General features: G+C 44.6%; 1 protein-coding gene across 2 annotated transcripts; it reads left to right on the top strand.

The window, feature by feature from the left end:
- Positions 1 to 9,398: 9,398 nt before the first annotated feature.
- On the top strand, positions 9,399 to 21,045 carry ndnf (neuron-derived neurotrophic factor). 2 transcript variants are annotated; one of them, XM_037116059.1, is made up of 5 exons: positions 15,280 to 15,456; positions 15,921 to 16,042; positions 16,134 to 16,331; positions 16,772 to 16,896; positions 18,501 to 21,045. In XM_037116059.1, the coding sequence occupies exons 3-5, from the start codon at positions 16,135 to 16,137 to the stop codon at positions 19,895 to 19,897; spliced, it is 1,719 nt and encodes a 572-aa protein (XP_036971954.1). In that variant the 5' UTR covers positions 15,280 to 15,456; positions 15,921 to 16,042; position 16,134; the 3' UTR covers positions 19,898 to 21,045. The 2 variants fall into 2 exon arrangements, with proteins under 2 accessions (XP_036971953.1, XP_036971954.1); XM_037116058.1 differs by lacking the exons at positions 15,280 to 15,456; positions 15,921 to 16,042 and adding an exon at positions 9,399 to 10,126.
- Positions 21,046 to 21,723: the final 678 nt, after the last annotated feature.

The following is a 21,723-nucleotide window of genomic DNA, read 5'->3' as shown; positions in this document are numbered from 1 at the left end:
GCGCATTACTTCTGGAAATGTCACATTTTATATTACTCTCAGTATCATGTGCAGTATCACCTCTCATTACCTCTGAATATCATTGTGTATGTCACCTTTTATATTTAGTTTAATTGGATCTTATGTAATACTTACTGTTAGTACTCTGTTGTGTTTTTTGTGTATTTTATTCTGATTTTACTGTATATCAGTATCTTATCATATTATTTTGCCCTTTCTACCAAATGTTACTGTAATGTGACTCTAACATTTAGTGCCATGTTGTAGTTCAAAGCCAGTTATGAGGACTATGTCCATGTTGCAGTGCAGCTCTCTGGCCAGCAGGGTGCAGTGTTTCCATTCCCAACGCCTCAGAAGTCCCAGATCACCTGAACAGAACCTGACACTTGGGAGTGAGGCACTGAGTTCTTGGAGCCGCTCTGATACCACTGTGACTTTTCATGTGCTCGTAATAAAGTCGATGAAAAATCTTTTTATTATGATACATTTAATTTATATGTGTTTCAGTCCAGTAAACTGGGGTTTTCATGTCCCTGAATGTCTCTCCAGGGCTGTGTTAGTGTGTGTGTGTGTGTGTGTGTGTGTGTGTGTGTGTGTGTGTGTGTGTGTGTGTGTGTGTGTGTGAATTCGTTCGTCTCCCACATTTCATATCAGAGCCATAAACTTGGCTTGCTCCAGCAGACTGTGATATTGTTGCTGGAATGTTCTCCTGAAGGATTTTTTTTATGGTCTTTTCCTGTAAAGTCTCTTTTGGGACCGACTGAAAATCTTCCTCAACAGACAGTCGGGACGTTCCAGTATTTTTGTAGAAATTCCCCCTGACAACCACAGAACAAATCTAATAAAGTCTGAGCACCTCGCTGGGGCTTTCTCAAGCCTTCTGTGATGATTGCAACACTCTCCCCTCCGCTTGATGGAAACTCTTAATCTGCTTGACACTGTGGTTTCTTGCATTAATAGACCCCTTTGCATCATTGTCATTATTATTTGATCAACGTTATGATGCGTTCAAAGGTTCAAGTTGATGTATCCATTGTATGTTTTATATATATATATATATATATATATATGGCTGTTAGGCTCCAAATGTATCCACTTTTAGAGTTTATGATTTACAGTTGATGTAAATGTTTCCAGTTTGATCTCAGGTTTTTTTTTAATCTGCTGTATCATAAAGTCTCTCAGTAAATCCTGTGTCTTTGAAACTGTGGCAGAGAAATGAGAAACACAGGCTGTACGTCGCAGCCTCACACAGCAGATCGACTCTGTTTACCAGATTATCGTGAGAAAGATGGAAATGCAAAACTTTCATTCTGAGCTATTCCGTCCACGTCACTATCTATTAAAGATCAGAAAGTTTGTGTCGTCAGTAAAAACATTTATGAAACACGGATGAAGAGTGTCTGTGGATTTTGTGTGGAATTCTTTAACGTAGATGAACTGAATCAAATGCAGGAGAATGTATCATGCATTTTGATTTATTACCAATATAATGTGAGATAATGACATTTTTGTATAAAGAAAACAGAAAATGTTAAAGAATTCTGGATAGTAAATGGACTGAATGTATGTTTGATCTGAAGGGAACAAATTAAATCTAATGAATCTGTGGAATGAATTCAAATAAAGTTGTATGTGTCTTTGGAAGAAATGCATTTTGTTGTAATAAAATGTAATGTTTTGTTTAGGTGTGCACATCTTTGAAACATTGTGAGGAACGAAGTGTGCAATTGTAACCAAACGATTAAAAACTTGGATAAAACTTTAGTACATTTCCCACAAATAAGTAAAGTCTTTTGTTGTCATCGTTTTGAATGAGAGGCGCCAGGAAATTACATACTGTGTGTTTAATCCTGCAATAACTCACTGTTTTTGGCCTCTTGGGGGCAGAAGAGACAAGCTGTGAACTTATTGCTTATTTATACATCCAGAAGCTACAAGGCATCTATATCTTTAGTCCAATTTTTTCTGTCATTTTTTATGCTCTGGTTTTGGTCTCCACCTACTCCTGAGGGAAATATCTGGTTCTTTAGTGGACATTTTTCATGGAGCTCATAAATCTGAGTAAAAAAAAAGAGAAGGTTGTTTGTTGTCTTACAGGAAATTTATAGACCCTTATGACAATGTGAAATTTGTCTTTTCAGATGTCAAAGTCACATTTTCCAATGTGAAATAAATGTTTTCACATGCAAATTTCCATGTATGGAAACAAAACATGACTCAGAAAATCACGTGAGATTTTGTATCTTCGTGACTTCGCGTGAAGACATTTACAAACATTTTCAAGTGCGATTACACATTTACACCAAATTTGAACCACAATTTTAACATGAGAAAATAACACAACTGTGTGTTTTTTTTCCTCCACATGAATGAAAAGATAGATAGATTAAAAGCTTTTTTTCACATGTGGTAATCTTGTCAGACAGATGTTTTTTGGTATCAGAACCTTGTGGTTCGATAGAAGCTTGATGTTTTATATGTATAACAGACTCTTTTTTTCCCCCGGTGTACTAACTGCTTGGTCTGGTATGAGAACAATGACAGTGAACCAGAACAGTAAAGCTTCTCAGCTAAACATTGAGCAAAAGTGGAATCTTTGTACAGCCTTGAACAAAGTGTCTGTGACGGCAGAACACAATAAAACGTTTTAAAGAGAGAACTCGATTTTGCCTCAGACGCAGCAACTTATGTCGCCTTTAATTTTAATGTAACTATCGTACGTGGACACATTTTGATTGTGCTTTGTCGTCTTTATGAATTCATATGTGAGATTCTATAAATTAAAGGTCAATCACGTGTTTTGTCCCTTCAGCATAGCTCATCGTCTGACATCTCACAGCTCTGCAGCATCTGCCGAAGCATAAACATGCTCCGGGCTGTCAAAGGTGGATAAGCATGTGTTGAGGCCGTTTGTTACACTCGTCATGTGCAGCGTGAACCGGCCTTCATGCTTCATGTAGGTGCAGCTGTTCCACACTCCGGAGCCCACCTCATTGTCTCACAGCAGCACAAATCCCAAAGATAGAGTCGCATTATAAAACCATCCTTCCATGACTGTCACAGCAATAACAAGTGGTAATATCATTCCATCCATTCATGCGTTTGTGGCTGATCTATTGTCTGTAAGATTGTAATCCTGGTTGATTTAGCATCACTTGTGGACACTGTGGCCGACACTAATGTAGCAGCTAATATGTGTGTGTGTGTGTGTGTGTGTGTGTGTGTGTGTGTGACCCCACCATCTAGAAAACATACTCACAGAATGGAAATACATTGATTGGCTGATGCAGAAGACATTATTACCCTTACAAAGCCTTAAAAATTGGGTGGTTTGATGTTCTGGAAATCTCAAACACCATCACTTCAAGTGACCGTTTGGATAGTTTATGTCCAAATGTCAGCTGTGCAATATGTTACGGGTGATGTAATGCCTCTGCTAGTTTGTTGTTAAGACGGAAGGCAGTGTGGGGAGGGAGAGCAGATCCTCCTCTCCTTGTCTCCTCGCGGCTGTGTTTACAATCGGCATACCACGCCTGGAGCTGCGGCGCTCTAGAGTTTCACTAAAAAGGCCTGGGACAGACTCCTGTTTGAATCTGTCTCTCTGTGTGTGTGTGTGTGTGTGATTGTGAATCCAAACTCTGCTCTTTGTTTACGTCTCCCTGTCCCCTGAGTATTTCGGGCACCGCCGACATGCCTGCTTCCCCCGGCTGGATAAGAGGATGAAGTTGGACGCTGACACTGCTGCTCCCCTTATTGGATAATGAGAGGAAGCTAGACGCTGACACGACATGCGCTCTTCACTCGTGTCCTCTTTCATCTGGTTTCAATTGTGGCTTTTAGACTTTTTCTCCTTCTCTTCTCCCCCCCCCGCCCATCAAGAGCCAAAGGAAGCTTTTGAAGAAAAAGAGCGGATGAGCAGATGAGTTAAAGGATAGCCTATAGACTAATTATAGAAAAGGCTGAACCGCTCATATCACTGCTGTATTTTCGCCTGTATTTATCTGAAGTCTCTCAACAAAACAGCAAAAATAACCCCTTAGAGATGTGTTGGATGAACGAACCCTCGACGCCTGCCTTATCTCCACACACAGGTTCATTTTATATTAGCTGACAGGGGAATCTGTTGGAGGCCAGGTGGACACACGATGGGATGAAACTCGCACAGGATGTCCTGAACCACATCCTTCCCTCCCTCATTCTTTCCCTTGAACTGTAACCTTCTGCCCGTCCTCCCTCTTTATTATGCTTTTTTAACCATCTGGGATGATGCCTTCATAGTCCGATCGGTGTGTTTGCACCAGTGTATCTGTTTGAGAAGACCGTTCCATCTCTACAGGTCAGAGGTCACACATTGTTCCCTCCCCCCCCTCCCCCTCCACAGAGAAACAACAGGAAGAGAAAATGATGGGGAGAGATGTTTACAGAGTGGATGTTTGCCTGGAGGACGCTCTTAGCTCCGCCGAGTTAATGATGAACTCGGTATTAGTGGGCAGATCCCGGCTAAAAGGCAGAACCTCGTCCTCCTCTCGCGAAGCGGTGAAGGAAAGCCTCTCAGCGCAGCAGCGGTAAATGGATGTGAAGTGAGTGATGAAGATTACACCTCCCAGGCCCCGCTCAGCGTCATGTGAATGCATCCCGGCCCAGTGACATATTGCTTTCCATCCCTCCCTGCATTAATGGATTACCTGAGCCGTCGGGTGGCGGGGGAGAGTGTAAGGAGATCAGGTAGTTGAGGCCACAGACAGCGACAGAGTTATTCCCCAAAGCAAACAGGCTGATGCCGCCGGAGAAGGACTCTCAGCCCTTCATCTGCTGGCTAGTCTCATAAATCAGAAACTCAGTAAAAAGGAGTTTGTTATTTCCCCTCACACATCACCGGTACGATACGTCTGGCTCGAAAATGCACGAGAACACCAACCGCTGACCTTTTTCATCGGAGCCGATGTTGCACGCAAACAATCGTGAGGGAAAACAAGGTCAGAGAAACAAACGGGCGGCCTGTTATCCAAAAGGCAAACAAGTCATGGACCACGATCGGCGTGTTTCACGCTGATAATAAACCATTAATCATTGCTGCGGTTCACTGGGTTAAATCCTCATAAGCTCTCTTAGATAAAGGGCGGTTTCACACAAATCACTAAAAGCATTTTTCTTACTTACCACCGGAGCAGAGATGGAGAAAAATGTTCTCTCTCATCCGAAGATTTAAACGACATTAAATTGACGGTTGATTAAACTTTAGTTAACAGTTATTACAGTGGAAAGCTTTACGACCCATTTATCAAGCAAACGTTTAGTGTGAAATTGATGCTAGTGTTTAAAATACTAAAGTAAAAGTTTCACAAACACTGTAGTTCATCTATAAACCGTGTGACCATTTTACTGTTATAACTGAAGTTTAAACACCTTTACAACTGTTTGATAAATAAAAATCAAGCAGTTAAATAACTAGTCTTATTAATTATGAATTGAATATCTATTAAAAGGTGCAATATGTAAGAATTGGCCCCCTTTTGAGTTCATACTCCAGAGTAACTGTTAACTAAACTACCGCTAACCTAGCTCAGTTAATTGTCAGGGCTATTGGCGGACTCTGTCAATAGGTGGCTAACCAGTTAGCATGCTAACTTCAATAGACATCTCTACAAACACAATACATAGATGTCTCTGAAACAATAACAATAAAATAACTATTATTTCATCACACTTTGTTTATAGTTTTAGTTTGCTTTTGGATGCTATGAACTAGAATTCTTACATATTGTACCTTTAATGATGGTCGATATGAAGTGTTGCCTTTAGTTATTCTCGTACAAGATGAAGATGAATCTGACGCAGGATGATTTTATCCATGAACTGATGCAGGATGACTTCCTGTTGTTCCCCTGAAGGAATCGATCAATTTCACTTTGACTGTGACGACTGTGATTAGTTCACGCCCAACGGCTCGTCAATCAATTGGTGAATGTTCGCAGAGACTTCATACAGTAATTTACACAGAGAAGGAGCATTTCAGTTGCTTGTGTTAGATCTGCCTCGCGGAAAAGACACTGAGACCTGATCTCATGGAATTCATCCATCCAAGTCCACTTATCCTTTACAGGAGTCGATCCAAGCTAACATTAAGCAAGTGGCGGGGTACGCCAGTGTCATCCCCAGATCGTAAAATACCAATCAAAATCCAAAAGCAAATCAGGATTTTGGTGTCAGAACCAAACAAAAGCGCTGGTACTTCATGATCTGGGAATGAGACTCAACAATTAACTGTCTTTCTGCATAATTACTTTAAAACTTACATAGAGTTGCTTTAAACATAAAAATTAGCTCGTTGACGGATGCAAACATCTACGTGATGCTGCCTGGTCTACATTTAAAGCTAAGTTTGGGACAGTGTTACCTATGAAGACAGTCTCTTACCAGATCAACATGGACACTGGATCAATGACACTTGTCATTTGAACTATTTTAGCGGCAGAAAATAGTCCAGAGTTAGCTATCATGATGCCACTGAGCAAGGCAGTGACCAACAGTAGAAACCAGCAGATGTGGATGTTCTGCTTGTAGCCGTGTGAAACAGGGCGTCGCTAGAAAAAGAGCATGTGTGGCCCGGAAAGGAAAAAGGTCAACAATGTGGCCTTTGTGTCAATTTTCTGCAGTAAATGCGTTAAAATGAGATTTTTATTTTGTCTCTGCAGTGGAGCTGAAATAGAGCAGAGGGATTATTGTTACGGGAGCGTTTTCCACCTCCTCCCTCCATCTGTACTAAACTGTCCCTGGTGTGGATACATTTTCAAGATTCTGGCATTTAGCTGCAGGGTCGGTGTGTGTGTGTGTGTGTGTGTGTGTGTGTGTGTGTGTGTGAGTGTGTGGGTGTGTGTGTGTGCAGGTTATTGTGAGTATACATGTCCCCAGAGTGGATTCGTTTTCACAGCTTGGTGGTGTGGCTAATAGCAGATTCAATTTGGCATCTATTTTAATCCCAAGGATGTGAAAGTCACAGCAGCGCTAATCATGAACCGGGACATCAATAACCCCGACAAACACGCACACACACACACACACACACACACACACACGTGCACCTGTGTGTAGGTTACATCTGGAAATACATCAGTAGTCACGGCTTCTATGTTATAGAAAGAAAAGTTTAAACGTAAACACTTCTGTGTTAAACAGATGTGCGATCTGTGAATCTGCTTCCAAACATCCTTGAGACCTCGATCGTAATGTAAAGTATCATGCAAGAGGAGGACAAACTAGCAGAAATTTCACGTCATCTGTAGCATTTTGCACACCTGACACTCACAGGTAGATTATCCAAACAGACCTTTAAAGTGAAGATCTTTAAGATTTTCATGAAATATAACCCCAGTTGTTGATGCTATCTATGACTGGAATGTTTTCTGCATTAATCACTGAATAAATATACTTCTCTATATGATTTTCATACCTCAACACCAAACAAATGCATGTGACTTTTATCAAATCTTGACACTGAGTGTGTCTTCTGTAAGAACACACACGTGTTGAGTGAAGTTGTGTGTGAATTGTTGACTAATGTATCATTCTTTTATTTTGAATTGTAATCCTGTTAGAAATCTCTCTTTCTTACTGAATGTACCTGTAATTTGATAACACCTTTTCTTGATGTAACCTTGTTATCTTCTTTGTATCCTGATTACTTAATCCTGTTACATGTACCCCATTAACTCCAAATCTGTTTAAGTATTAAAGGTGCACTGTGTAGGTTTGAGGAAAAAATGTAATCAGAAGAGAAAGATCTGCATTGACTGATTTCTTTTTAACCTCTAAACAAACTAAACAAACTCTCTTAGTTTTCATGACTGAATGAACACACTGACTTTAAAGGTGCCACCTCTCAACTTCATGCTCCAAACAAATAGAGAGCAACATGTCAGCAGAGTAACTGCTAACTGCTGCTAACGGTAGCTGCCCTCAGCTAGTTAGCTCGGTTAGCCGCGCAGCTAGCACAGGAGCTTTAGACTGGGACGGGGCGGGGCTAGCTGGTTAGCATGCTAACTTCAGTAGCTATCTCTGTGGTACAATACATAGACATCATAATTTTAAACAAACAAACAAACAAACAAAAACAATATTTATTCAGATGCTGATTATATCAGTTAACTTTTGCAAGTTTTCAACTAAAATTCTTTAGTTTTAGTATTATTACTTGAACCCTCTTTAAAGGGCAACACAATTTCATACTGTTTTACTTTGTTTACATGTGGCGGACCCTGCCACCTCTCTGTTCTGGGACCTTAATTTCCTCTGAGAACAGCTCCTTTATTCACCAACAGAAAAGATAAATATTTCTGTGTTCTGATTATCACCTCATTCATATTGCAAATATAAAAATTCAGAGTTTGATTTTTTTTCTTCTGCAAACCTACACAATGTCCCTTTTAAGTGACCTTTTTTCCTTTTCAAAATAAAACCTGCGTGCTGAAAAATAATCTCTCAGTGAACGTCACAGACTGTGTGTCCGCTAGATGACGCTGTTGCATCAACACTTTGTGCACCTCCTCACTCAGCAGTCTGCTTCCAAACCACTCTGATGTTTGTGACAATGAATGAAGTCTCAGGCTCGTACATTAAAATCAACATCTTGTGAGCTCAGGTGATCAATATTCATCTCTGCTGTCTGCAATCATCACGTCACGGCTGGTTTTCTCACTGTCACAATCATCCAAACGTCTGAACAACTTCTCCTCGGTGTCAGTGTGAAAGTGTCATGTTGGAAAACGAGCCGCCTGGTTTCTCTTGTAAAAACGAACATGTCGTCTTGTCTGCAGCTCCTGCAGGAAGCTCCACCTGCAGCCGTGCATGCGTGAAGACCTGCAGCTCGGTGTCATGACAAGAAACACGGTCCTCCTGGAAAGGAAACGGCAGCATCCTCTAAATCTAGATTGCATGGACCCCCCCTGCCTCCCATCAAGCCATAAATCTGGGGGCAATTCAGCTCGGAGACAGTCACTGACTCTTATCTTGGACAAATATTTGCTTCCTCCAGGAACAGACAACAACACCGATGTCTCACTGGGAATTCCCACAGATCAGCAACTTTGCACTTCATGGTGCCACAAAGATTCAACCCCCCCAATCATCAAAGCCTCCCTGCAGATGTGCTGTATTATGATGGTTTGTGCGCACACCCAGGCACCAGGGCCCGTGATAAAACTTGCCTACACATTTTAGCCCCGAGGGTTGCGTGACTTCCACCAGGCGCTGCTGCCCAAAGTAATAATTTCCAGGGAGCATCAGAGTAAACAGCTAGGAAATTTAAAAAAAAAAAAAAAAAAAAAAAAAAAAAAAGGGGGGGGGGGGGGAAACCCCGCTGTGTCGAGATTTATGCGCTTTGACATCTCACTGTCTGATTCCTCAGCTGTGATTTAAAGTTTTAACATCAGCTCGGAACACAAAGACATTCAGGAGATTTCTTCCTCCAGATCTGCTCTCCTGGACTCGGTGCTCGGAGTTTTTAAGTGTTTGAGTCGATCTGTCTGGTCCCTGTTTAGTTAAGTTTTCCTTTTTTTTTTGTTCTTTTCTTCTCCTTCTCCCTCTCTCCTTGTGGCGTGCTGAAGGAGTGGGCTGGTTCTGTGTCTTGGAGTCGTCTTCCTACGGAGAGCGCAGGGGGAAGAAAGTTCGCACCAGCTCTGCCTCCAATCCAGTGGAGGTTTCAATAGCAGCGGCGCGGCAGGGGAGGGACGCACTGCCAGAGCTCAGGATACCCACACACTCACTCACTCACTCACACACACACACACACACACACACACACTCACTCCTGCCCACCAGAGACCAGTTAAATCCGCAAGAAAACTGCAAACACGCACCAGAGCAGCAGTCTGCCTAATCCGCTTGATAGGCACCAGCACTGAGGGAACTACTGGACACTGCACGGGACCAAACTTTTCATTTTTCTTTTTTTTTTTTTTCCAGTCGCTTTTAGTTGTCAGGCACCTTTTCTTTCTTTTTCTTTTCCTTTTCCTTTTTCTTTTTTTTTTTGGTTTTGAAAACCTTGGTGATATCAGAGTGGCTGTGAGAGACAGAGAGCGAGAATCATCCTCCAGAGAAACTTCGCCGCGTCGCGTTATTCCTGAAGGTAAGAGACTCTCCCCGCATGCTCGTTCCTCCCGGCGCGTCTCATCCAAAGCTCCCTTTTCTTCCCCCAACTTTTCCTCGTGTTATTTTTATTTTATTTTATTCTAAATGTGCATAAACGCTTCATATAAATTCGGAGCCGGACTCCCATCGAGTTAAAGTGGTGCCTTTGAAACGTCTGCCAGAGAGGGGAAGAGAGGGGAAGAGAGGGGTTTTTGCGGTTTACAACTCCGGGAAGTCAAAAGTTTTCAAACGCATTTCAGTCAAGACCGAACTCGCATGTTCTTTTGCATCTCATCTTATTCTGTGGACTGCATACGTGCACGCGTATGGAGCCGTCAAACTGGTGAACTTTGTGGAGAGATCCTCTCCGCTTTTGTGCCTCCTGAAGGGTTCCCATGCTCCCCGGGGGCGACGCAGCAGCAGCACCCAATTAAAAAAAAAGAAAAAAAAGAAAAAAAAGAAAAGGCGATTTATCAATATGAGCCTGTGGGTTAAAACGCGCTGTCGTCTCCATCACACACACAATTTTCATTTTTTGCGCAGTTCGGAGAAATGTTTGGGTTGTTGCTTTTACGCACCTGTGAGAAGCCCGGGACGCACGCGAGAGGAGCGAAGAAATTCAGGTTTAAATGATTTTCCACTCGTCAGATGTCTAAAAGTAAATGATTCAGGGCGGATTAATGACACTTCAGCTCATGTTGGGAGTTGTTTTTTCCCCCTCAGAGCCGTGTTTTTTTTTTTTTCCCCCCCCTTTCCTTTAATGAGAGACATACCCGGAGTGGAGGATTTCAGAATAACTGTATTTAGCAGCCGGCTGAAGCCACACTGACTGACTGGCTGCCTCCCTTCTCTCTCTCTCTCTCTCTTACTTTCTCAGGAGAATGAATCATGAACACAAGAAAAAAAAAAAAAAAGAGAGAGAGAGAGAGAGTCTTTAAAATGGGAAGGTCTGCGTCGCATACCGTAACTAAACCGTGATTTGCATATGAAAACTCTCGGGCTGAAAGAATTCCGCCAGTGTTGCTGCAGCCGCCCCGCGTCCAGAGCGCGGTGACAGGCTGCGGTGTGTGTATGTGTGTGTGTGTGTGTGTGTGTGTGTGTGTGTGTGTGTGTCCTTCCTCTCCGGTGTCACACATCCAGAGTCACTGGTGGAAGATTAAGGACAAGTTTTTATTTCCTTGTTAAATTATTCATCATATCCACACAAGCACACACACACACACACACCCCTCTTCTGCCCCTCTTCTTCTCGCCCACCCCCAACCCAGGCGGTGCACATCCATTTTGCAAAAGCCCCCCATTATGCTCCCCTCAGACGGACAGACAGAAGCAGGGAGGCTCACACTTGCTGCTGAACAGGCTCCTTTTTCTGTGTCCCTTGCTTCCCCCGAGCTCAAACTAAACTGAGCATGATTGACTCATTTCCCACGATGCAGCCCCCCCCCCCCCACGAACCGGGCCTGCATGGTGCATGATGGGCAGTGGGTGGATGACTTTCCCATGGGGGAGGCATTTTCTCTTCTAATCTTTAATCACCCTTGCAGCCACAATGCCAGCGCATCAGTCAGAGCCACCACCACCACCACAACTCACTCCCACCCTCACTCGCTCACTCCCATCCTGAATGGGCCGACCTGACCCTCCTTATAGAGACATTCCAGGATGCAGCTCGAGCTAAATGCACGCTCCAGAGATGTGGACTATAAAGAGGCAACGAGGGGAGGGGAACTGGGAGTGGGGAAGGGGGGGTGGGAGGGTGAGGAGTGGGGGGGGGGAAGGGGAAAAGGAAACTGGGCTCTCCTTCCCCATCTCTGCTATTGTGCCAGCTTTCGTGGTTCTGGTGATGTGGAGGGTTCAGAAACTCAAACTGTGAGTGATGTTGTGGATGGCGAGGAGACAGCTCCTGCATGATAGTTCACACACACACACACACACACACGGCAGATACAAATCTCCGTTATTGGACCCGAGCCCTCGCCACAGGCTCAACCAATCCATTAATGAGCTGTTTAGCTGTCCAAAAACACCAGACCTGCTTTAGTTTGGCCTGCCTATAGCGCAGGTCCAGGTCCTGTGTGGTTCCATCCTTGGCTCGGTGCCCCCCACCTCCCACCCCTCATATACACTCCAATCCCCCCACATTGGCCCTGAAGTGACAGCGGTGATGGAGCTCGCTACCGAGGGCCCGCCATAAATCTGCCTTCAGACTCCCTTAAAGAAAACACACAGAGGCTTCAGGTCCCCCGGCGGCGAGCGAGCGAGCGAGCGCTGCCTGCCAGGCGTCTTGTTGGGTGGAATCCGAAATGTCTCTTTATTTGTGTTGAAATTAAACTGTCTTTTTATTCCCCTCCCGTTCTGTTAATGAGCTCCATGTGGCAGCAGGCAGGAGGCTTATCCGTCCTGACAAGGAGCTGGAGGGGAGGAGGAGGAGGAGGGAGAGAGGGAGAGAGAGCGGTTAAACAAAGTGAGGGGAGAGGAGAGAAGGGAGAGGAGGAGAGAGGAGAGAGGAGAGAAGAGAGAGGAGAGAGGAGAGAAGGGAGTGGAGGGAGGAGAGAGGAGAGAGTAGAGAAGGGAGTGGAGGGAGGAGAGAGGAGAGAGGAGAGAAGAGAGAGGAGAGAGGAGAGAAGAGAGAGAGGGGAGGTCAGAGGCAGTTTGGTGCACACACACATATATACATGCGTGTGTCCTGCTCCACCTCCATGTGTGGAAAACAGTGTACTGATAATCAGTGTGATCCTGCTGGAGAGCTCGCACACACACACACACACACACACACACACACACACACACACACACACACACACACACACACACAGGTGCCTGGATTGTTGCACGATATATTTGCTTTTTTGCTTTAATCACGAGTCGATCGTTAAATAATCTGGCTGGTTGATGGATGTCAGAGAGAGCGCCGTGTCCCTCGGGGAGATGTAAAACATAGTGTGAACATTTTGTTTTGGCTTCGCACACGATTTGCTTGTAATGACCCCCAATTAGAGCGGGGTCGAAGCTGTTAGGGCCGTAATTCAAATGAGGGGGATGACATTCCTCAGATCACACAGGAATGGAGAGCCGGGTGCCGGGTCATTTTCTCGATACTGTACATGGGAAAATAAAACCACTGCGGGCTGTGTTTGTCCTTTAAAGGGGCAATGTGTAGTTTTGGAGAAGAAATTCAAACTCCAGAATTTTTAATATCTACAATATTAATGAGGCAATAATACAAACTCAGAAATCTGTATTTTCTCCATAACTGAATAAACAAGCTGTTCTCAGAGGAAAACACTGTTTGAAGCCAGAGAGGTGGCAGGGTCCGCCAAATGAACAGAGCAAAACAGTGTGAGGCTGCGTTGTCTTCTAAGGTCGGGTTGTTTGTTTAGTTTCTTTAGGCATGAAAAAAATCAATGAAGATCTGTCTCTTCTGATAAAAACGTCTTCCGCAAAACTACTCAGTGCGGCTTTAATCCCAATTCCACAGCTTCCTTCGCTCAGCGGAATCCACTAAAAGTGAAACAAAGAAACTATGAACGTAAAAATAAGCTGATAAAAAGCACCAGCAAAAACAAAGTTGACACGATTGCGGGTGACCTTGCCTTGAAATTATCCCTTCCTCAAACTGCGATCATACATTCTTCCCCATTCTAATTAAACATCGGGGTTTATTTGTTCCAGATGCAGAGCTTTTTTGATGTGTTATTTTGGTGGGGGAACTCTGTGGCATGAGAAATGGCGGCGTGGGGCCCCCGTATGTAAAAGGCGGATCCAGCAGCAGCCCCCGTGTGACCATGCTGACTCCGCGCCGGTCCGTGCAACCGCGCTGACCCCAGCCAGCACCGCCGCTCTTATATTCAGACATCATCCCGCTGCAATATATATATATATATATATATATACGGCGGCGGTGATAAAACCCTTACTGTATGAGTGATAGCAGGCATTATGTGTGATGACATCAGTGTGGTGGACAGAGCCGGTCGGGGGCCCGGGGCCCTCACTGCGTCTGCAAAGTGTTTTGGTGGGCGGGGGGGGGGGATGTTGGAATGAAAGACAGCTCTGAACGGCTCTCTGTACATACCACCTCAGCGCTGTCTTGAGTATTAATAGACATGTCTTTGTTCCAAGTGACACGCTTCTGAAGTGGAATGAGACAAGCCGAGGCGATAAGGATCTCCTCTCTCTGTGTGAGTCAAACCTCAAAGTACCACTTAGGCGGCTTTCCTTCTGCTCTCTGAAGTTTTGGCGGTGCGGCGGGAGGCTGGGCTCAGACAACGGCGGAGACGGAGACACTGACAGGAGCTGTCAAGGGCTTTTTCACCCCCCTCCGCCCCCCCACCCCTCGCTCATGTTCTTAGAGGAAGATAATGCAGAGATGAAGTCTGTACTGTGGAGGTTTGACTCTGAGTCCTCTGGTTCTACGTATCTGAGAGGAGCAACGAGGGAGGAGGCAGCAGAGGGACAGAGAGCAGAGCGAAAAAAGGGCTATATAGTTTGTGTACAAGTGTGAAAGGGAGCGTTTGTTGATGGAAAAAAAAAAAGTGTGATCAAGAGAAAAGAGGCAGACAAGGGAGGGGGAGAGAGAGAAGGAGAGGGGTCATTAAAAGGACACCATCTCGCTTGCAGTAAATGGCAGTAAAGTATCTGGCTAATCTGCCATCATTACGCTGATTAAATCACCAGGGATTTGCCGTTCCCATCAGCTGCAATCAATGGGGCAAAATCAATAGACAGGGGATACGTGAGAGGCACTCAGCCACGGTCAGCTGCACCCCGTCCCGAGCCACAGCTCCGTCTGTGCACTGCACCACTAAAGCATTTTTATACGAGCATCAATAAAACTTAAACGACACGGATTTAGGAGGATTTTTTTTTTTTTCATATTAAGCGTTTGATGAAAAAGCGCAGCTCCCTGGAGTTTCTCGCAATGTCTTTTCCTCCTCACACGTCTGTGTTTGAACCTAATCCCCTCTTTTCCTCTCTGTGGCCGTGGCGATACTCATTCACTCTCTTTTAGTCCTCATTGATTGACTCAAAGCTGCTGGTGTCTGCGCCGTCACATGGCTTTTTTTTTTAAATGTTAAATGTTAATTAAGGGTTCAAACTAAAAAAGGAAGCGAAGGCAAGAAAAACACATTAAACACAAAATAAAATATGTAGTGGAAAAAAAAGAAAGAAAGAAAAAAAAAAAGAAAGCTGCAGAGCCTCACTGAAAACACTGTTAAGGTCCGCTGCCAAAGCTCAGTGTTGCCAAATGGAACTCATTAAGAACAGTTTTGTGTTTTAAGCTAATGCCAGATTGCAAAGGGAAAAAAGCCATTCAGAACTTCCATGGTAAAAATAGACATTTTTGGCCACAGCTTGACTGCTGTGAGCCACCAACACTGATTGATAATGTGCATTAAAGAAATAGTTATATGAAAAGATTGATACCAAACCTCATGTTTGTATGCTAAATATTAGCTTATGTTAACATAGCATGAAGAGTGGAAGAGCTAACCTGGCCTAGCACAATGTTAACAACATTCACCTAGCTAGCTCACCTACCAGCCAGTCTACAGTCTCTCCTGTTATCATACATTTGTATTTGGTTTTACTGTATGTACTAATAGTTTGTCATATTGGGAACTAGGCTGATGGCAGATGAAAACTGATTAGCTAAATATTGAAATTCAACCAGCAGCCGATTAGCTTAGCTTAACATAACGTAAAGACCAGAAACAAGGCAACAGCTACCCTTGCTGAAGTCTTTTACCATCAAGTTATGCTAAATTGTAAATATTCTTTCTTTCTTAAAGTAAGATGACAAAATGGGTACCACTTTCATATTTGTCTGTTCAATACAAAACCGGAGATGAATGTAGCTTTATACTGACTGCACTGACGTGACAGACGAAAGAAGAAGAAGAAGAGGGGAAAAGTGTGTTTCCTACACTAGTCCTCAAACATAACTCAATGTTTCCAGGATGCCCCACACTATAAATGAAACATAATTTCCCTGTGTCTTTCAGAATGAGGCAGTGTAAAGGCTGGAGCGTGGTGGTGCTGCTGGTGCTGCTGGCGCTGGGAGCTTTGGCGCAGAAGCTGCCCACGAGAGACGAAGGCCTCTTCCAGATGCAGATCAGAGACAAGTCGCTGTTCCACGACTCCTCCGTCATTCCAGACGGCGCTGAGATCAGCGGCTACCTGTTCAGGGACACTCCCAAAAGGTAAGACAAACAGTGCATGAATTACTTAATAGCACATGCGCATAATCCCAGTGATTCGAACTGTCTGCACGTTGTTATGAGCACAAAGACGAGCCAACATCCACCTTCCGTTGGTGACTGAGCTGCAACACCAGGGCAAACATTCACTCGCAGATGGGCACTTACTGTAAATAGATAGGAAACATCAGATGTTGCTCTGCAACATGATCTATTGTCTCGATGCAAAAAACTAAATAATAGATGAGAAAGTCGTGTTTGTGTAATTGAGTGTCTGTCAGCTCCGGGGCGAGACAGCCCAAGGTCAGTGGCACAGTAATATCACGTTTGTGCCTCAGCCTCGGTCGGCTCGCGCGTTTACCCGACACATTATTTTGAATTACGTCAAAACTGTGATGAAGCAACGTCAATATGAGTCCCTTTCAACCTGTCATTTTCCCCAGGTACTACTTTGTGGTGGAGGAAGACAACACACCCCTGTCTGTGACTGTGACACCTTGCGACGCTCCTCTGGAGTGGAAGCTCACCCTGCAGGAGCTGCCAGAAGAGGCCAGCGGAGAGGGCTCAGGTATAATTGACATCAGAAAGCAGTGGAAGAGGTTAATGACACGTTATGTGGAAATATCACTATCCTCCGCACACAATTAACCGAGGCAGTGATGTTAGGCTTTGTGTTTTGGTGGGTTTTAATTAAGTCACAGTCGTAGCGTCTAGTCTGACCACTTATGATGTCTGACTCGGCCCAGGCTGACGTCTATAATTTTCAGAGGGCTCCACTCTACTGTAGTCGCCCCACTGAATCAAAGCCATTACATCCCTTTACTTAGGCTGTCTTGGTCTTCTTAAGGTAAATCCCTCTGTCTGTCTGTCTGTCTTCCTTCCTTCCTTTCCTTCTTTTTTCACTCTTCATTCTTCTGCCCCACATTTAAACTTTCTCCATCTGGAAGTCGTCCTTTTCAGCGCAGGAGATCCTGCCAGATGACCGACGCTGCGGTTCAGAGTGTAGATGTGTGATGTGAGCATACATTTGAATATGAATACACGAGCACCTGTGTCTGTGTCTGTGCTCCTGTCGGATCAAATATCACAGAATGATTTATTGGGTTGTCACACCGCTGTAGACGTGCACCTCGCCTCAAGAGAAAAGAATTCATCTGGAAGTGGAAGAATTATAACAGATTTGGACCCATTACCGGTGTCATTACTTTTTCGAGGCAGCTGGATGTGCAAGAAATCATGCGAGCTTGCGAATCCTTCTCGCCAGGCTCCAAGCAACGAGGACGACCAGCGAGAGGAAGCGACTGCACGCTTGAAAACATCGGCGCCTCCTCGAGGGGTTAGCGTAGCTGCTAAAGCATCTGGTTTATAACAACTGGAGATTGTTCTTCATTGAACGAAGCGCAAAAAAAGGGAACTAAAGTCTTTTATCAATGGAAGGGATATTTTGGTTCTTGTCTCGACTAGCTTAAGACTTTGATTGACGAGCTGGTGGTTTTGCTCCCCGATTGTTGATCAGATCGCTTGAAGTTAGCTGTGATAGACGCTGATAGACGGAGGGTTTGTCCAATCACCTGCTGAGTATTTTTTGAAAGTGGCTGCCCTTTTTCCAAACAGTTTCTCGGGGATACTTCCCAGATGGTTTTTGAAAGTCTGACATCACAAGATGTGTTGGAGCAACAGTTCCACCAGTGAAAGTCTTCCTGTCTTCGCAGCTCTTTCTGCTAAACGTCTCTACTGGGAGTAGATCTTTGAGCATTAATTTTTAGTACACCGCTGAGCACACTCTCCGGTTGACAAACATAATATTATGCTTGGGCTGTTTCTCTCACGTAGAAAGCTACAAGGCGCCTCTTTGTAGGACGGCTTCCCCTGGAAAGGCCAAGTGAATGCTGGCCTGTGATCTTTGGGGATGTTTGGACTGAAAACATGGCTGCCATGTGAGGGGCTAATCGTCCGTGAGGCTTGCGGAGCTTCACCATAAGTTTGCAGCGTCGAGACGTTAAACATTTTTAGTAGGGGTGGAAATTATTTTTCATCAAAGCCAAAAATAAAGGGGGAGGAAAATACTGTCAAGGTTATGACAACAGATCTCTGTCAGAACTTGTAATATAAATTTGGATAGAGTGTCAGTCGGAGAGCTCATGTGGTGCCTATTTGTTTTTTGACTTCCAGGAGAGCCTGAACCTCTGGACCAGCAGAAACAGCAGGTGACCGTCGACGAGGGGACGGAGCTTTTCACCTACAAGGGTAATGATGTGGAGTCCTACGTGGCCACCAGCACGCCCTCTGGCCTCTACCAGCTGGAGCTCCTGTCCACAGAGAAAGACAGCAACTTCAAGGTGTACGCCACCACCACTCCAGAGTCTGACCAGCCCTACCCGGAGCTGCCCTATGACCCCCGTGTGGATGTGACCGCGCTGGGCCGTACCACCATCACCCTGGCCTGGAAGCCGACGCCAACAGGCTCTCTGATGGGCCAGCCCGTCCAGTACTGCGTAGTGATCAACAAAGAGCACAATTTCAAGAGCATGTGCGCTGCTGAGGCTAAGATCAGCGCTGATGATGCCTTCATGCTGGCTCCGAAACCTGGCAGAGACTTCAGCCCCTTTGACTTTGCACACTTTGGCTTTGTTCCCTCTGACATTGGTTTTGGCAAAGACCGAGGCCTCACGAGTAACAAGATTTCACGGGCGTACACAGCCAAGCCCAGAGCATCAGACATTCAGAAGGTGTGCATTGGCAATAAGAACATTTTCACCGTGTCAGACCTGAAGCCAGACACGCAGTACTACTTCGACGTGTTTGCTGTGAATTCTGCAACCAACACCAGCACAGCGTACGTGGGAACATTCGCCCGCACTAAAGAGGAAGCCCGTCAGAAGACGGTGGAGCTGAAGGACGGCAAAGTATCCGATGTTTTCATCAAGAGAAAGGGCAGCAAGTTTCTGCGATTTGCCCCGGTGTCTTCCCATCAGAGGGTCACTCTCTTTGTCCACACGTGTCTGGACGCCGTGCAGGTGCAGGTGAGGCGCGACGGCAAGCTGCTGCTCTCCCAGAACGTGGAGGGGGTGCGGCAGTTCCAGCTGCGGGGAAAGCCAAAAGCCAAGTATCTGATCCGCTTGCGGGGCAGCAGGAAAGGGGCCTCCACTTTGAAGGTGCTCGCCACCACACGACCCAGCAGCAAGCAGCCCTTCCCCTCGCTCCCGGAGGATACGCGCATCAAGGCCTTCGACAAGCTGCGCACCTGCTCCTCCGTCACCGTGGCCTGGCTGGGCACGCAGGACCGCAACAAATACTGCATTTACCGCAAGGAGGTGGCCGACAATTACGGCGAGGAGCAGCGACGCAGGGAACAAAACCAGTGTGCCGGGCCAGAGACCCGCAGGAAGTCAGAAAAGGTCCTGTGCAAGTACTTCCACAGCCCGAACCTGCAGAAAGCTGTGACCACAGAGACCATCACAGGTCTGGAGCCAGGCAAGACCTACCTGCTGGACGTTTACGTGGTGGGACACAGTGGTCACTCAGTGAAATACCAGAGCAAACTGGTGAAAACAAGGAAATACTGCTAAATGACTCTGCAAAGAATAAATCTATTATAAATATATATATTAAATAAGTTTATTTAACTCTAAGTGATATTCTACTAAGGAGTGTATACAGACTGACTACTCACACAGCGGATGGGCCTGTGGCAGTGACTGAACTGTTTGTAGAGAGAGATATCAACCTGTATATTTATGTTTACATTTCATCGAGCACCTCTGGGTGGCCCACAGCGTGAGGTGCTCCGTTACCAGGCGTGTCGTCTTGACATCAAGTTGCCACTGGGGAGGCAGAAACTTCAAAGAAGATCATCTTTTCATCTCGTACGTTTTCTTTGTTGCTGCATGACATTTTGCGTTTTTTTTGTCCGTCCGTATTTGCGCGTTTCTTCAGTTTCCAAAATCACGCTGTACCGGAGGAGATACAGTCGCTACCCGCATTGTATAGATCTCTCACTGCATATTCACGACATGTTTTTAGGAGGAATTTAAATTATTTTATACTTTTGGTCTCTCTTTTTGATTGTCTGTTTTTATTGATGACAATAATAACTGTTACGAGGAAAAATTCCAGTCTCACGAGGAAGTTGTCGTAGTCCAGACATTCCCCTTATGTATCTCAGCCAGTGTTTGCTCTAGAGCCCATCTTGTAAATGTGTTCTGTGCTGGAGATCTGTGTTATTATCACTGTATCGCTGTGTGTGTGTGTGTGTGTGTGTGTGTGTGTGTGTGTGTGTGTGTCACATGTACAGAGTTGTCCTGCCAATATTCATGTACATAAACACTAAATATAGAACAAGTAATCCCTCTGTCACCCTGGGTGTCATGTTCTTTTGCCAAGCAGTTAACATCACAGTCGTGGCTCCGAGATGAAAGAGAGCACGGCGCATTGTGTTTATGGACTTGGGACACTTAAAGTAGGGTCGCATAAGCAGAACTTGATACTTCATCAGATCAGAAACGATAATGTGGTACTAAAAGTGATTTGCGACCAGTAAAGCTCAACGGAGGATGAATTATTTGCTGGAAATAACTTTTAAGACTTCTTTTCCCAGTTGGTGGCTGAGCTCCACTGGAAACATATCACCTCTTGACCATCGCCTGCCGTCAAACCAGTGTCTCACTGACCTACATTCTCGTGGATGTGCAGTAATAAATCGGTGCATCTGAGCACACATACGAGTGCATTTCTTTGACTCTGCTGAAGATCCATTCGTGAGGACTTAAGGTCGGAGCAAAAATATAGTTTGAGCGTGTCTTTGTAAAAACATTTACTCTGGTGCTGCTGCTCTGTTCACTGATCTCCTGAGGAAATTCAAATGTGGCCTCACAGAATGTGGTCGATAAGGACATTTTTATTTCGTTCATGAAGTTTATTTATGATACTGATTTGTGAAGAACAGGCCCTGATGAAATTCAGATGTCTGACCTAGGATACAGCGACTGATTCTCATATAACTTACCAGGTTTGTTGACATAATTTGCGTCAAATTTTATAAGTAATTTTATGTTAATCTTCAATTTATGTTAGTTTGTGTGACACTAAATACCTTAATCCTCATTTCTAATCAGCAAATTCAACATAATAAGCAATTAAACACATTGTTATTGCTAATTTTAATACATTCAGAGGTCTTGCTTGGTCTGTTTATATCTGATAGCAAATCTTGAAAAATAAAAAATAAAATAAAATATTCTTGAACGCCACACTAGCCCATGTTTTATAGCTTGTCACAGATAAACATTTAACACAGCATGTTTACTTTTTGCATTATTTTGAGAACGTTAACTTAGGAGAAGGTAAATAAAGTCAGTAAGCAAAAAAAATCAGCCTCACATCAACAGCCTAACGT

Source organism: Acanthopagrus latus, chromosome 11 (assembly GCF_904848185.1).
Source record: "Acanthopagrus latus isolate v.2019 chromosome 11, fAcaLat1.1, whole genome shotgun sequence".
Classification (NCBI taxonomy): domain Eukaryota; kingdom Metazoa; phylum Chordata; class Actinopteri; order Spariformes; family Sparidae; genus Acanthopagrus; species Acanthopagrus latus.
The sequence above is the reverse complement of the archived record's forward strand: the minus strand, read 5'-3'. Positions and strand labels throughout refer to the sequence as shown.